This window comes from Oryx dammah, unplaced genomic scaffold, assembly GCF_014754425.2.
Source record: "Oryx dammah isolate SB20612 unplaced genomic scaffold, SCBI_Odam_1.1 HiC_scaffold_26, whole genome shotgun sequence".
NCBI lineage: Eukaryota > Metazoa > Chordata > Mammalia > Artiodactyla > Bovidae > Oryx > Oryx dammah.
The window spans coordinates 15,860,151-15,877,215 of record NW_024070210.1 but is presented as its reverse complement, the minus strand read 5'-3'; the positions used below and the strand labels follow the sequence as shown (position 1 = coordinate 15,877,215).

The following is a 17,065-nucleotide window of genomic DNA, read 5'->3' as shown; positions in this document are numbered from 1 at the left end:
AGAAGACATGGCAAGAGAACTGAGTGCTAATGCAGCAGAGCTGCAGAGGTTCCTTGCCTTTCCTAACCCCTTTGAAAGTGAGATTAACACTGGAAATCTCATCTCCTGCTGATTAGGATATAAGTTTCTTGAGATTCATTTTATCAGTATCCAGGAACAGGAGAGGAAGGTCATGCCTTAAAACATGTTTGTGGTCATGGCTAATGATTTAATACCTGCTCAGAAAGTGCCCTTGGAAGAATGGTTTAAAAGTAGCTGTTTACGGATGATTCTTTTCTTGTTTCTTAATTGAATATATTCTCTAGTATTTATCCAGTGATGCAAATCATGTAATTAAGTACAGATCTGGCACTTTGCCTTTTCATTTTGTCTTGAGTGAAATAGATCTTGGTCCAGTGATTTTTTTTTTTTAATTCAAGGATTGCCTTTTGTTCCAGTGACATATGGTAAAACAAGTCAGATAGGGCTCACCACTACATTTCTCTATTCCAAATCATTCAGGGCCCCATGGTTGGGAATGAAGGGTCCATGACAGACTTAGTTGATCCCATCGTATCCTGATGAGCCTTGGTATATGAATGAGACAGAGAACGTTGTTCTCAAGATACTACTGGTATAGTTCAGAGTACAGTGTGAATACAGCTTTAGAAAAATTGGTCTTCATATCAGTGATATAAAGTGAGTCTGAACCTTTTTAGAGTGAGAGATTCCTTTGAGAATCGAATGCAAGTTACAGTTTTTCTCCTGAAAAAAATGTGCGCTCAAACTTAGAAATGTATGTTAATTTCAGAGGGTTCATAAACATTTCCTCCCTCTCCAGCTTAACTCCTTCATGATGCCGGGTGGACCCATGGTCTCCAAGTTGAGAACTTCTGAAAACTTTTAGGTAGTATATGGTCATTAATATCAGTAATTTGGCCAAAAGTGATTGCTTTAAATTTGTGATTATCCTAGCTTCAGACATTCTTTGTATATTTCAGTGATACAGCGACACCCCCCCCCCCAAACCCGGCCCCAGGCCATAATCTCCATGAAGGCAAGAATTTTTTTAATTAAAAAAAAAAAAAGATTGTTCTATCCTCAGTGCTCAAAAGAATGCCACAGAGTGTCTGATAATATTTGTTGGATTAACGAAATAATCTTGTGGAACCCCATCTCTAGACCTCATTGGATGACTTAGTTGAGATTTTATGGACCATGCTCTAATGAGGAGACTGAGCTATCCCAAGATTATAAGCTGCATTGGGAACGCTCTGCCACTGATTTGTTCTTATGTTAAGCTGTTACTAAGTCTTTGATGTTGAATTTCCATCTCCATTTTGATAAATAAGAGACATGAACTTTGCAAACAGCCTTAGTGAACCTGAGGTTGCCTGAGTGAATCTCAAATGGAGTGTTAGCTGTTTGCTGTTTCAGTGTCATGAAAAGCATATATAGTATATTCATCGACAAGGAATAAAATCTGTATGTCTAAGCTATTCTTCGACCCATTTGAGAACTTTGCCCAAAACTTCAAGACTGGGCAGAAATCATCTCTAAAATTATGCAGGTTGATAATAGCAAGAGCAACACTTATCTCTCACTCTAGTCACTGATTATTTCATTTCCCTTTATTCCAAACAGTCCTTCCCTTATGGCATTTTTAAAAAGAGGTAATTTGGAACCTTTAATTTCCTTGCAATCCTTCCAGTGACATGAATCACTTTTTAACTCACTGGTGAAACTAGCTGCTAGTTGGAGATTGAGGTGTGTTTGTGAGGGTTATTTGAGACTAGATGAGACCCACTTCATTTATATAAATACTTTTGTGCCTACTGGGTAAACTCCAGGGATACAAAAGGGAATAAGATGCAGTCCTTGTCCTAAGGGAGCATGTAATTTGTGGGGCAAGATAAGTGAATAAACCTATAATTAGAATACAGTGCAAAACATGGCATGAAGCTCTTCAACTCTACCATTATGCTCTTGAAACAGTGTAATGGCAAGGATCCTTTATAGCTGAGGGAACTCTTCTGTGAAAAATAAATCTAACATTGGAAAGTAAAGCACAAGGTACTACCAACAAGATTTCAGGATCCAGCTCCACTGATGTGGTGTGAAGGACCTTCCTAGGGCTAATGGTGAAACCCAAAATAGCCTCTGGTTTTTCAGTTTCCAGGTTGGAGATAATTCCTGCCTCTCCTGGCATAGCTGTATCTGTATTTGCTGCTGTCTTTTCCCAAGCAGCAATGAGACACCTTGGTACTGTGTTAAGGTGAAAGTCTTGTGAAAACCCATAAGCCCCAGTTAGAGAAGGGTTTTTGCCACTACATTTGTAGACAAGCCATATCTGTAGAAATGTAGAGCCCTGGGGCCTGCTGTAAGTAGAGAGTGTCTTGTTCTAGAGGGATTGATGGCACACGCATGCACAGTGGTTCAGTTCGGTTCAGCTGTTCAGTCATATCTGACTCTTTGGGACCCCATGGACTGCAGTGTGCCAGGCCTCCCTGTCCATCACCAAATCCTGGAGCTTACTCAGATTCATATCCATTGAGTTGGTGATACCACCCAACCGTTTCATCCTCTGTCATCCCCTTCTCCCATTTTCAATCTTTCCCAGCATCGAGGTCTTTTCCAATGAGTCGGTTCTTTGCGTCAGGTGGCCAAAGTATTGGAGTTTCAGCTTCAGCATAAGTCCTTCCAATGAATTTTCAGGACTGATTTCCTTTAGGATGGACAGGTTGGATCTCCTTGCTGACCAAGGGACTCTCCAGAGTCTTCTCCAACACCACAGTTCAAAAGCATCAATTCTTCGGCACTCAGCTTTTTGTACTCCAACTCTCGCATCCATACGTGACTACTGGAAAAACCATAGTTTTGACTAGACAAATCTTTGTTGGCAAAGTAATGTCTCTGCTTTTTAAATACACTGTCGGGTTGGTCATAGCCTTTCTATTTCTAAAAGTCTCTTTCCCGGTCCTGTGTGAGTTCTGGCGGCCCTATGGTGGGGTTAACGGCGACCTCCTCCAAGGGGGCTCATGCCATACTCAGGTCTGCTGCACCCAGAGCCCCTGCCCCCGCAGGAGCCCACTGCTGACCCGTACCTCCGCAGGAGACACTCACACACAGTTCTGTCTCAGTCTCTGTGGGGTCTCTGGGTCCTGGTGCGCACAAGGTTTGTTTGAGCCCTCTGAGCGTCTCTGAGCCCTCTGAGCGTCTCTGGCGGCACATGCGTGCACAGAAGTAGATGCTAGTTAATGCTGATATGCGGGGGATTCAGTACTGCAGTAGACACTGGCAACTTCTTTTTTTTCATTAACCTGTTTTGTCTTTTCAAATATTTGCTAAAACCTGACTGTCCTTAAACGTCAGTTTGTTTGTTTTTTTTGTTCCATGATGGATCTAGAAGTTATTGGTCATTAAACACTGACTGCAAGAGAACTATGGCTGGGATCCAGATTCCATAGCAGCTAACTTGAGAGTCAAGAGAAGATTCCCAGAGACGATCTCCCAGGCCAAAGCATCTCTTAATCATTACAAGATTTTTGGCTTCAGTCTCCCAAGTAGGAATCCTAGCTTTGGTGACATGGGCCGGATGAGCCAATGTCTTCTTTTGCCTCCAGGTCTCAGGCCTAGACAGAAGCCATCTAGTCTGCCTCCTGGGCACCTTGCTCCTGGCCCACCTCCCTGTCTTGATCCTCAAACCATTTTCCTGTTGAGGGGAGGCATGGAGTGATAAATCTAAAGAAAGGCGCATTTTTCCATGAGGCCCTAGAACAAAGCTGGCCTAAGATGCCCAGTCTCGGACCTTCCCTTCTTAAATGGTGGGCAGTGCCAACTTGCCTTGCCAGCTATTTGGGAGGATGTAATCCAAAAGAGGGCTGATTCAAAAAAAGAAAACGTGAACACATGAACTTGAGAGCTTTTATCACCATACTACAGATGCCGTTCTCCAGTTCCAAGGCCCAGCACTCTTCTTCAGCCTTGGGGTGGGATGGGAGGGGGGATGAGGAGAGACCAGCAAAGCGTGTCCTGCATCCCATCCTTATTATGTCTTGCCTGACCGTGCTGACTCTCAGCCAGATTTCCCTGCTTCCCCACAGTCCTGGCATAGCCCTACTCTGTCCGAATCTGCAAGCCATCTTACTGCTGTCTACTAGATGAAGAGAGTGGAATTCAGGGACCTCCCCAAGGTGTTCTCTTATTGGTTTCCATCTTCCATTGCTCTAAGCTTTGGCCGAATTAGAGTGTCTTTCTGTTTCTCAGAGACTCTTCCTGCTTATCTGTCTCTGCGTTTTTAATCCTGCCTATCTTTTCTCCTTGTAGCCACCACCATTCCACCAGCCCCAAACCAGTCCTCCTACTGATCATTTTAGGACCAGTTCAACTGCCTTCTTTGAATTTCCGTAATGCCTTTATTATGGCAATTACCATATCCTGGAGGCCTTTAATATTGCTATTTGTCTGGATGTTTTTCTCACTCGATTACCAACTCCTTCATGGCTTAAGGGCAGAGGCCGCATTTTAAGAGTATGGCCACCCATACTCTTAGGACATTACCCAAGGCTTTGCAGCAATAGAGAAAATATTTATGGACTTAAATCTTTGAGTTTTGGACTTCTTTTGAACGTTCAGGACTGTAGCATTTCTTGAGCATGCCTACAGAGCAACAGTGATCTAGTTAGGCCTGGCCCCGGATCCTTTTTGGATACCAAAAGGTTATGTGTCTGAGTGGGTGGTAGGTATATTCTGGGAAGCCATCAGGGCAATGCCATCATATTTTAATTACAGCACTGGCAGTAGTGCTACTTTTAGCAAACAGCAGTAACAAGCAGTAACACTTGGGCGGGCCAGCCACCGGAAATTGGCCTCCCTCTCTGTTTCTGCTCCCCCTTTTCTCAATCCATCACCTGTATTTATTCCCGCAGTAATTTAAACACCTGTCTAGATGGAATGCGTGCAGTGTGTCCCTACCCCACACATTCAGATATTTGCTCACCTGCCTCATTCGGAAGGCTGGCTCTAAAATAAACAAGAGTTTTGGTACTGAAAGAAAAAACACCCCGAGGTCAGCGTGGCAACGGACATGACGAAGGAAGCGGGAGTGGAACCTCTGCAGAAGCTGCTCCGAGAGAGTGGGAGCAGAGGCAGAGGAGGGGGGAGGAGGAGAGCAAGGGGTGAAACATCTGCCAGCGGACCCTAAGGCCCAGGTGGGCCTTGGCACACATGCACACACGCACGCACACACGCACTCGAGACTGGATTCTCCTACAGGCCGTCCTTCACTTGGAGAAAGGCAGGGGTGGAAGAACGTTTAACAAGCTGATTGTTATGAGGCTTAAATATCTTGGTTTGTTTTTTATACATACTTGTATTTATTTATTTGTTTGGGCTTTTCTCTGGTCACGACGACTGGGGCCACTCTGGAGTTGGGCCTGTGGGCTTCTCATTGCAGTGGCTTCTCTTTCTGTGGAGCACGGGCTCTAGGGCATGCAGGCTTCAGTAGTTGAGGCACATGGGCTCTGTAGTTGCGGCTCCCGGGCTCCAAAGCACAGGCTCAATAGGTGTGGCACACGGGCTTAGTTGCTCTGAGGCGTGTGGGATCTTCCCCATCCGGAAACCCTGCATTGTCTCCTGTATTGGCAGGCGGATTCTTTATCATTGAGCCACCAGGGAAGCGCTTGTCTTGATTTATTTTTCATGACCACCATTTTTCATGGCAGCGTGATAAGCTAGATTTGAAGTTCCGTGAAGCTTGTTCTAAACTGTTTCATCCACTTTTTCATCCTTGGCATACTTGACTTTATGCATGTTAATGTTTGAACATCCAGATGACAATGAGACATAGTAAAGCCTCAAAGTTCTTCATAGAATTGTTTTCTCTACTCCTTCCCTTTGGTGGTTTTGTATGTTGTTCCCCACTCCATTAGGGCATTTCTGCTGGTTTTTGGACGATCCCCTGAGCTTTATGGAGGACTAGATTTGAAAGGTTCCTCTTTCCTGTTCTTTCCTTTCTCACCATGCCCTGTAGCAAGTGCTTCCCAAGCTTAAAGATGCACGTGAATTACCTGTGGCTCTTGTCAAATACAGATTTCTGTTCACTGGGGCTGAGATTGGGCTGAGTCTGCATTTTTAACAAACTCCTGGATAATGCAAATGCCAGTCCACAGACAGAATAGTAAGTTCAGGTTGAAAGTTATACGGCAGTGGGAATAACTCAGTGGTTAAAACTGCAAAATCAGGAGGTTTTGTATCAGGCAAAACAGGAATTGAATCTAGGGGCTTATAGATAACAATTATTTGTTCTTGAACAAATTATTTTACCTCTCAATCTCAGTTTCCCCATCTATAAATGAGGGCAATAATTGTACCTAACAGATGCATCTTGAAGATTGAGTTATTTGTCTTGAACAATGCCTGGCAAAAACAAAATACTGATTAAGGTTAGCCATCATTAGCGCTAATCCAACTTTGTTGCTATTACTATTATTGTAAAGGAACCTGAAAGATTTTGTATTTGCTTAAAAACTAACTAGGGCAAAACATTTTAGAGATCCAAACATAGACCTGTAAAGTTCTTATAAGCAACATAAAGATGTTGATATCCTTTATCAATAAGACATGTTCTTTATCCTGTCTTCCAGACCCCTTTGCAACTGGTGGCATAAATTCGTGAGTTGACCAGCCTAGATTTAGTAGCATAGTCTCTGATTATTAGCCCAGAGAAGCCAACTGGCCCAGTGGTGACTATGCTGTGCAAAGTTACTTCAGTTGTGTCCGACTCTGTGCAACCCTATGGACTATAGCCTGCCAGGCTCCTCTGTCCATGGGATTCTCCAGGCCAGAATACTAGAGTGGGTTGCCAGACCACTTCAACCTTAGTAGCCTGATCCTCCTCACTAAAATGATGAGCCTCTGTTTTGTGACTGGTGCTGTGTCTTTATGTGCTGTGAGCCTTGTCATTAAAAAAAAAAAAATTCTTTAGTAGTGACATGTTACCCATTTGTTGCAAATCAGGTGTAATTAAATGCCATTTTCTACTTTCTCTTCATTTTATCAAAGCTGGTTTTGTTATGTTATCTGAAGAAATGTAGATGGACAGGGAAGCAAAGGGAGCCTATGACAGGAATAGTCATCGTCATTCTGTCCCTTTAAGGAAGGAACTGCCAGGTGTGAACTCTGTGTGGCTTATAGAGTTTCTTAAGACTTGCCCTGCCCTTTGGTCAGCCCTATCCCTAGTCAAGACAAGGTGTAGCTAGGGCCACCAGAGTTGATGTGTGGGTCTGTTTTAGTTCAAGGAATTCTTCTGCCTATTCTAGAAAAAACTGAGAAGCTAAAAGAAAGAACTAGAGAGATTCAAAACTCATTTAATCTGGAGATAATTTGCTTAGACTGAACTTAGGCAGGCATAAATCTGTACTCATAGGATTCAGCCAGATCTGGTCAAGGCTCTAGAGCTGTGCTGTCCGATAAGATGGCCACGGCCTTCATGTGGCTTTTAAAATGTAAGTTAAATACAGTTTACAATCCAGTTCCTCAGTCACATTGGCCATATTTCAAGTGCACAATAGTCATCTGTGGCCGGTGACTACTGTAGTGAACTGTGCAGTTTATAGAACATTTTCATCACAATATGTTCTATGGGATAGCACTGTTCTAGAACAAGGATTGAAAATAGTTGTCTCCCCTGTCAGTTCTGATTAATTGGAGACAGCTGCCTGGAGGACTGTGTAAAGAAGACTCTGAGGCCATAGCTAAGTGAGCCCCAAATTATTTTATTACTCATTAGCAATGTATGTCCTGGGAAGACAGAGCTGGGTGGTATGGAGGTAATTATGGCCTTGGATACTGAGTGTCTTCTAGACAAAAATCACAGAAGTAAGAGTTGAATATTTAGAGGGACAAGTTGTTGTTATTTAATAGAGACAGACTCCTTTTTTGGTTTTTATTTAGTGGGAATCCTTTGCATAGAAAGATGAGAACCTTCAAAACTTTTCTTATTCCTTACATACTCTCACATTTAAGCAGTGGTCTTTTTTTGCTATCTTTCTCAAAGTAAATTAAGGATGCTTTGCTTTTATGTAGAAGGAAATAATAATGGCTACCAATTCTTGATTTATCCATGAAATGCAGAGTGGATATTACATGAAAAAATAAAATTCACTACAAGTCCAAAATTAGTTTTGTGTTCGTACCATGTCTTACTGTATCTGCCAAGAAACAAAACTGATTGAGGATGGTTTTGTTTGGAGTTTTTTGTTAGTCTGTTTCTCTAATATGCTGTGGTGAAGGGTGACAAGTGGGAAATAAAATTTAAGGAAAAGGAGAAAAAGCTGGAATAGTTAGGTATAATCAATTCCTATATAATCACTATTTTCAGAATTTGAGGTCTGTATCCAGTTATATTTTCAAAACCTTCTAGTAATTAAGGACAACTAAGACTATTTCCCTATTTGTTTCAAAAATGGAAAATGGCTTTTAAAATAAGAGTACCAGTTCTGCAACTGTTATGTGACCTTGAACCAATGACTTACCATAACTTCTCTGACCCTTAGTTTCTCCATATCTGAGAAGGGAGTACTCAGGGAATTTCCTAACAGTTCAGTGGTTAGGACAACCCTCTCCCACTACCAAGGGGCTGAGTTCAATGCCTGGTATAGGAACTAAAATCCCAGAAAACCACGTGGAGTGACCAAAAAAAAAGAGAGAGAGAAAAGAGTATCACAGTATCTACCTCTGTGATTAATGGAGGGAGATAAAAACCTCACTTATAAGTACCTGGCACTCTCCTGCAAGGACTCAGATGTTAAGCCATAGGATTAGGATAAAGTATACCACATGCATTTGGAAGAGGACTTTCTCTGTTTTCCTCTTGGCCCTGCCATCTAGTCGATGTGTTACCTGTATCTAATTATTTACCTCTTAAGACTTCAGTTGCCTCTTCTGTAAAATGAGCATAACGATAGAAGTTTCTTGAAAGGCTGGCTCAGGGTTAAGTGAAATTGTGCACATCAAGATGATGCAAGGGCATCTAAGCTGCGGGTCCCCAACTCCTGGGCCGCAGACCCGTTAGGCCCAGGGCTGCCCAGCAGGAGGTAAGCAGAAGGTGAAGTTTCATCTGTGTGTACAGCCACTTCCCATGGCTTGCCTTACTGCCTGAGCTCAGCCTTCTTTCAGATCAGCAGCATCGGATTCTCATAGGCATGAATCCCAACCCTGAAGTCAAGGCCGAATATGCTGAGATTGCCACAAAATAAAGTGTACAATAAATGTAATGCGTTTGAATCACCCCCAAAACCCATCCACCCCTCCCCTAGTCGAAGGAAAAATTATCTTCCACGAAACCGGTCCCTGGTGCCCATAAGGCTGAGGACTACTGAGCTAAGCCCATGGCACTTGGTAAGCATTCAGTAAATGTTAGTGATTATGATGAAAATGATGGTTCAGTCCCTAAGTTGTGTCTGACTCTTTCGACCCCATGGTCTGTAGCCCCCCAGGCTCCTCTATCCATGGAATTTCCCAGGCAAGAATACTGGAAGGGGTTGCCATTTTCTTCTCCATGGATCTTCCTGATCCAGGCAGTCTCCTGCGTTGCAGATTCTTTACCGGCTAAGCCACCAGGGAACCCCATGATGAGGACAATGTTTCAGTTAAAGGCGGTCTGGCCAAAAGAGAGAAAATATACCAAGTCTAATATCTCTTCTCCTTCCCATTCACTCATGTCCAAGCCAGAAAGTTTATACTAACATGGTAAAGTATGTACATTTTGTTTATTTTATTGCTGTCCCACTATAAATTATTAATAAGCCTTTTTTATTAGGTTTTTGGCACAACCGACTAAGACAGTAATTGGAGAAGCTGTAAGTTATCAGAAAGACCTTTCTACTTGGTAACGTCTTTAAAAGCTGTAAGCTCATGTCTAATTTGAAAAGCCTAATCTTTAGGGCCAGGGGTCTAGTTTGAGAAGCCTAGTCTTTAGGGCCAAGGGGGTTAGTGTTGGGGCAAGGGTGAGCTGAGTCCTGGGGGGAGTCCGACTGTCTGAGCACCTTTGTTGCTTCTAGGTAGGGTGCAGGAAGAGGGTCAGGCCCTTCAGAGGGGCCAGAGAGCACTGCCGCCACCTGCTGTGCTGTCTTCCCCCTTTCGTCAACGTGGTCTGTCTTCTCCCCTGGTAGCGGCAGAGAGGGGTCAGAAATATTTGAGTCTTTGGTGTGAAGACACAGTCCTGGGCAGTTGTCACTTACTGAATTCTGTAACTAGGAATGAAGCACTAGACTGCTAAAAATGACTTAGTTTCTTTCAGATTAAAAAAAAATTCCTATTTGTGTCAAAATTGTTAGCTTCCTGGAACACTTTTCTTGGAATTTAAATCTCCCCACATCACTCTTCCCCTGTATCTCCCACTCAGCACCCTGCCTTCAGCCTTGAGTCCCCCCACCCCTTTTCAGCATCCTCTGTGCATCTTATTTGAAATGCTTCTCGAAGCCTCCTTTTCTGATTCCACTCTCTAATCCAAGTTTTAAGCTTATCAGCTCACACCTGTATTTTTCATAATAATGTACATTTTTTTTCTTCCAGATTATAAAAGTAATATATCCCTTTTAGGAATGTGTATCCGCATATGTGGGCGTTTAAGGAAATTTGGATCTGCTCTCTACAGTTTCATATTGTGATTTCTTTTTTTTTAATTCAAGACATCGGCATGTTCCTAAATCATTAAGTATTATGCAAAAAATTCTGGTGGATACATAACATTCCCTTATATATTTAGAGCAAAGTTTATTTAACATAATTTATTTAAATATGTTAGCCATTTAAATCTTTCCTTTTTCAATATTAAAAAGGATGCTTGCTTTCAGTTTCTGTTCACAGTATAGTGTAGTGAGTAAGAACAGGGAATTTGGAGTTTCAGACTATGGTCAGATTGTAGTTCTGCCGTTTATTCCTGTTTCCTTCTTTGTAAAGTGGGGATTATAATAGTACTTGCAAATAGAATTGTGAATGAAATGTACGTAATATACTTGTTTACTCAGAGCTTGGCACATTTTAAGTTCTGCTAAATAGTAACTGCTATTATAATACTCACCTCATTAATGATCTGCAGTTGTTTTTTTGCATAGTTCCTATAAGTTAGACTGTAGTGTCAAAGTGTACAAAAATTTTGATACTTTTAATAATATGTTGGCAAATTTACTTGTAGAAAGAGTCTACCAATGAAAGATGTGTACTTACACTACACATCTAATATCACCCTTTGGCATTGTTAGGTACTATATTTTTTATTAGTATATGTCAGTGTAACACATAAAAGTATTATCTTGTAATTTACGTTTCTTTGACAATAGAACTGAGTAGTTTTGATTGTTTAATTGGCTACTTATATTCAGTTTTTGTAAATCATTTACTGACGGCAGTGCCCATTTTTCTATTGCCTGGGCAACTTTTTTTCTAAATCAGTGACTTTATCTAATTATTATTTATAACCAAAATTTTTGGGGCATTTAGAACTTTCATATGAGGACACAAGGGTCAGAAAGGCTAAGCAGTCTGCCTCATTCTTAGAACTTTGCATGAAACAGAGTAAATACTTACCCTCTTTGTTATTAATCTTTGTATTTTACTGCACCTAACATAGTATGGTGCATTGCATGTAGTAGGAGTGGAATAAATACTTGTTAACTTATATTGACACTCGGGACCCTCACCTCTGCGCTTGGATGTGCACCGAGGTCACACTTTAATGCGTGCTGCTGTCACAACCACTGTGTCAGCCCAGATGAGTCAGCATCGCCTGGACTCTACTCGATTTCCCTAATATGTTTTTAATGATGCTTTTCTAAAGCTCTGTAAAGTCGGTTTATTTCCCTCACTTCATTTCTAGGTAACAAACCTGAATTTGGCGAGCAGCATCATAAACAGAAGCAGTGCTTCAACGCCCCCCACACTTCGGCCTGTAATCAGTCCCAGTGGCCCAGCATGGTCGATACAGTCAGACCCCCAAGCTCCTGAGAGCCACTGCACCCCTCCTGGAAGCAGGTATGTAAGGGGCATGGAGCCGGCATGTGGGTCACACAGAAGCAGCCTGTCCTACACAAGTCATTCCCACTTTGAGTTGCCTGAACAGATACCCGGAAGACGGACGCCTCTCTCCATGTGTCCTAACCCTCTGATGCTTCAGTGCAGGGCCTCCTTTTACTTGTAAGACAGTTTTTGGCCAAATCAAATGAAAAGGAAATTTCTGATACAGTTTAGCAAGTTTACTTCCAGGCTGAAAGAGCAAAACTTTTTACTGTGGTTTTTTTTTTGTGTGTGTTTTTTTAATTGGAGGGTAATTGCTTTACAATGTTATGTTGGTTTGTGCCTATACAACCACACACATGAATCAGCCATAAGTATACATATGTCCCTTCCCTCTTGAATCTCCCTCCCACCTCCTACCCCTCTAGGTTGTCACAGAGTGCTGGGTTGAGTTCCCTGTGTTATACAGCAACTTCTCACTAGCTGTGTGTGTTACATATGGTAATGTATGTTTCAGTGTTACTCTCAATTCACGCCATCCTCCCTTCCCCCTGCTGTGTCTGCAAGTCTGTTGTCTATGTCTGCATGTTTATTCCTGAGCTGCAAATATGTTCATCTGTACCATTTTTTTTTAATTTCATATATGCATTAGTATATGATAGTTGTTTTTCTCTGACTTGCTTCACTATGTATAAGAGGCTCTAGGTTTGTCCACCTCACTAGAACTGACTCAGATTCATTCCTTTTTATGGTTGAGTGATACTCCACTCGTATATGTACCACAACTTCTTTATCCATTTATCTGTCAATGGAGATCTTGGTTATGTCCATGTCCTAGCTATTGTAAATAGTGGTGCAAAGAACTTTGGGGGGCATATGTGTCTTTTTGAGTTATGGGTTTCGCAGGGTATATGGGCTTTCTAGGTGGTGCCAGTGGTAAACAATCTACCCGCCAGTGCAGGAGACACAGGAAACATGGGTTTGATCCCTGGGTTGAGAAGATCCCTGGAGCAGAAAGTGGAAGCCCACTCCTGTATTCTTGCCTGGAATTTCCATGGATAGAGGAGCCTGGTGGGATACAGTCCATGGGGTCACGAAGGGGTGGATGTGACTGAGCACGCACACTCGGTATATGCCCAGTAGTGGGATTGCTGGGTCATACAGCAGTTTTATTCCCCGTTTTTTAAGAAGTCTCTGTACTGTCCTCCATAGTGGCTGTATCAATTTTCATTCCCACCAACTGTGCACGAAGGTTCCCTTTTCTCCACATCCTCTCCAGCATTTTTTGTGTGTAGATTTTTTGATGATGATGGCCATTCTGAGAAGTGTGAGGTGATACCTTCTTGTAGTTTCAATTTGCATTTCTCTAATAATGAGCAATGTTGAACATTTTTTCATGTGTGTATTGGCCATCTGTGTGTCTTCTTTGGAGAAATATCTATTTAGGTCTTCTGTCCATTTTTTTGATTGGGTTGTTTTTCTGATACTGAGCTGCATGAGCTACTTACATATTTTGGAGACTAATCCTTTGTCAGTTGCTTCATTTGCAGTTATTTTCTCCCATTCTGAAGGTTGTCTTTTCACCTTGTTTTTGGTTTCCTTTGCAAAAGCTTTTGAGTTCAACTAGGTCCCGTTTGTTTTTATTTCCATTACTCTTAGAGGTGGGTCATAGAGGATCTTGCTGCAGTGTATGTAAAAGAGTGTTCTGCCTATGTGTTCATCTAAGTTTTACAGTTTCTGGCCTTACATTTAGGTCTTTAATCCATTTTGAGTTTATTTTTGTGTGTAGTGGTGGGAAATGTTCTATTTTCATTCTTTTATACGTAACTGTCCAGTTTTCCCAGCTCCACTTACTGAAGAGACTGTCCTCTTTCCATTGCATATTCTTGCTTCCTTTGTCAAAGATAGGGTGCCCATAGGTGCGTGGGTTTATCTCTAGGCTTTCTATCATGTTCCATTGATCTGTATATCTGTTTTTGTGCCAGTACCATACTGCCTTGATGACTGTAACTTTGTAGTATAGTCTGAAGTCAGGAAGGTTGATTTCGCTAGTTCCATTTTTCTTAAGATTGCTTTGGCTATTCGGGTTCTTAGTTAGTTAGTTAAGTCGCTCAGTCGTGTCCCACTCTTTGCGACCCCATGGACTGTAGCCCACCAGGCTCCTCCGTCCATGGGATTCTCCAGGCAAGAATACTGGAGTGGGTTGCCATTTCCTTCTCCAGGGGATCTTCCCGACCCAGGGATCGAACCCAGGTCTCCTGTGTTAGAGGCAGACACTTTAACCTCTTAGCCACCAGGGAAGAGCTTAGAAACTGTGAAATATTTTGTTCTAGTTCTGTGAAAAATGCTATTGGCAATTTGATAGGGATTGCATTGAATCTGTAGATTGCTTGGGTAGTAGAGTCATTTTCATAATTTTGATTCTTTGAATCCAAGAACATGCTATATATCTTCATCTGTTTGTGTCATCTTTGATTTCTTTCATGAGTGTCTTATAGTTTTCTGTATACAAGTCCTTCATCTCTTTAGGTAGGTTTGTTCCTGGGTATTTTATTCTTTTGGTTGCAGTGGTGAATGGGATTGAGTCCTTAATTTCTCTTTCTGATTTTTTGTTGTTAGTGTATAGGAATACAAAGGATTTCTGTGTGTTGATTTTGTATCATGTGACTTTACTAAATTCATTGATTAGCTCTAGTAATATTCTGATAGGATCTTTACTATCTTTCTATGTATAGTATCACATTATCTGCAGGCAATGAGTGATTTACTTATTTTTTTCCAATCTGGATTCATTTTATTTCTTTTTCTTCAGTGATTGCCATGGCTAGGACTTCCAAAACTGTTGAATAATAGTAGTAAGAGTGGGCACCCTTGTCTTGTTCCTGATCTTGGAGGCTGTGCTTGCAGTTTTTTACCATTGAGGATAATGCTTGCTGTGGATTTGTCATATATGGCCTTTATTATGTTGAGGTAGATTCCTTCTACGCCAGTTTTCTGAAGAGTTTTTATCATAAAAGAGTGTTGTTTTTGTCCAGAGCTTTTTCTGCATCTGTTGAGATTATCATATGATTTTTATCTTTCAGTTGGTTAATATGATGATCACATTGATAGATTTGTCTATATTGAAGAATCTTTGCATCTTTGGGATAAACCCCACTTGATCATGGTGTATGTTCCTTTTAATGTGTTGTTGGATTCTCTTTGCTTGAATTTTGTAGGACTTTTGCATCTATGTTCATCAGTGATACCTGCCTATAATTTTCTTTTTTTGTGATGTCCCCTTGTCGGATTTTGGTATCAGGGTGATGGTGGCCTCACTGTGCAGTTTTTTGGAAGAGTTTGAGAAGGTTAGACATTAGCTGTTCTCTAAACATTTGATTGGCTTCCCAGGTGGCGCTTGTGGTAAAGAACCTGCGTGCCCATGCAGGAAACATAAGAGATGCCGGTTTGATGCCTAGGTTGGGGAGATCCCCTGGAGAAGGGAATGGCAACCCACTCCAGTATTCTTGCCTGGAGGAGCCTGGTGGGCTACAGTCCATAGGGTCGCAAAAAGTCAGACACAACTAAAGCAACTGAGCATGCAGTCATTTGATAGAATTCACCTGTGAAGCCATCTGGCCCTGGACTTTTGTTTTCTGGAAGATTTTTGATCACAGTTTTGATTTCAGTGCTTCTCATTGATCTGTTCATAATCTCATTTTTTCCTGGTTCAGCCTTGGAAGGTTGAACTTTTCCAAGAATTTGTCCATTTCTTGTAGGTTGTCTGTTTTATTGGCATATCAGTTCAGTTCAGTTGCTCAGTCGTGTCCAACTCTTTGCGACCCCATGGACTGCAGCATGCCAGGCTCCCCTGTCCATCACCAACTCCCAGAGCTTACTCAAACTCGTGTCCATAGCGTTGGTGATTGCCATCCAAACATCTTATCCTCTTCCTCTGTCATGCCCTTCTCCTCCCATCTTCAGTCTTTCTCAACATCAGGGTCTTTTCAAATGAGTCAGTTCTTCACATCAGGTGGCCAAAGTATTGGAGTTTCAGCTTCAGCATCAGTCTTTCCAATGAATATTCAGGACTGATTTCCTTTAGGATTAACTGGTTTGATCTCCTTGCAGTCTAAGGGACTCTCAACAGTCTTCTCCAACACCATAGTTCAAAAGCATCAATTCTTTGGTGCTCAGCTTTCTTTATAGTCCAACTCTCACATCTACTGGAAAAACGATAGCTTTGACTAGACGGACCTTTGTTGGCAAAGTAATGTCTCTGCTTTTTAATATGCTAGGTTGGTCATAGGTTGGTCATAGCTTTTCTTCCAAGGGGAAAGTGTCTTTTAATTTCATGGCTGCAGTCACCATCTGCAGTGATTTTGGAGCCCCCCAAAATAAAGTCTGACACTGTTTCCCCATCTATTTGCCATGAAGTGATAGGACTGGCAGGTCAGGTGGTCTGGTATTCCTATCTCTTTCAGAATTTTCCACAGTTTATTGTGATCTACACAGTCAAAGGCTTTGGCATCATCAATAAAGCAAGGGAACATTTCATGCAAAGATGGGCTCGATAAAGGACAGAAATGGTAGGGACCTAACTGAAGCAGAAGATATTAAGAAGAGGTGGCAAGAATACACAGAAGAACTGTACAAAAAAGATCTTCATGACCCAGATAATCATGATGGTGTGATCACTCACCTAGAGCCAGACATCCTGCAATGTGAAGTCAAGTGGGCCTTAAAAAGCATCACTACAAACAAAGCTAGTGGAGGTGATGAAATTACATTTGAGCTCTTTCAAATCCTGAAAGATGATGCTCTGAAAGTGCTGCACTCAATATGCCAGCAAATTTGGAAAACTCAGCAGTGGCCACAGGACTGGCAAAGGTCAGTTTTCATCCCAATCCCAAAGAGAGGCAATGGCAAAGAATGCTCAAACTACCGCACAATTGCACTCATCTCACACGCTAGTAAAGTCATGCTCAAAATTCTCCAAGCCAGGCTTTAGCAATATGTGAACTGTGAACTTCCAGATGTTCAAGCTGGTTTTAGAAAAGGCAGAGGAACCAGAGATCAAATTGCCAACATC

The 17,065-nt window shown here is 41.9% G+C and overlaps 1 protein-coding gene across 12 annotated transcripts in view; it reads left to right on the top strand.

Annotated features, from left to right (window-relative positions):
• The window catches only part of TTLL5 (tubulin tyrosine ligase like 5), a 308,459-nt gene that overhangs the window by 139,033 nt on the left and 152,361 nt on the right, over positions 1-17,065 (top strand). For all 12 annotated transcript variants that reach the window (XM_040226042.1, XM_040226046.1, XM_040226045.1 and 9 more), the window contains one exon: positions 11,858-12,012. In XM_040226042.1, coding sequence (XP_040081976.1) covers positions 11,858-12,012 — 155 coding nt within the window. The remainder of the gene's footprint in view (positions 1-11,857; positions 12,013-17,065) is intronic.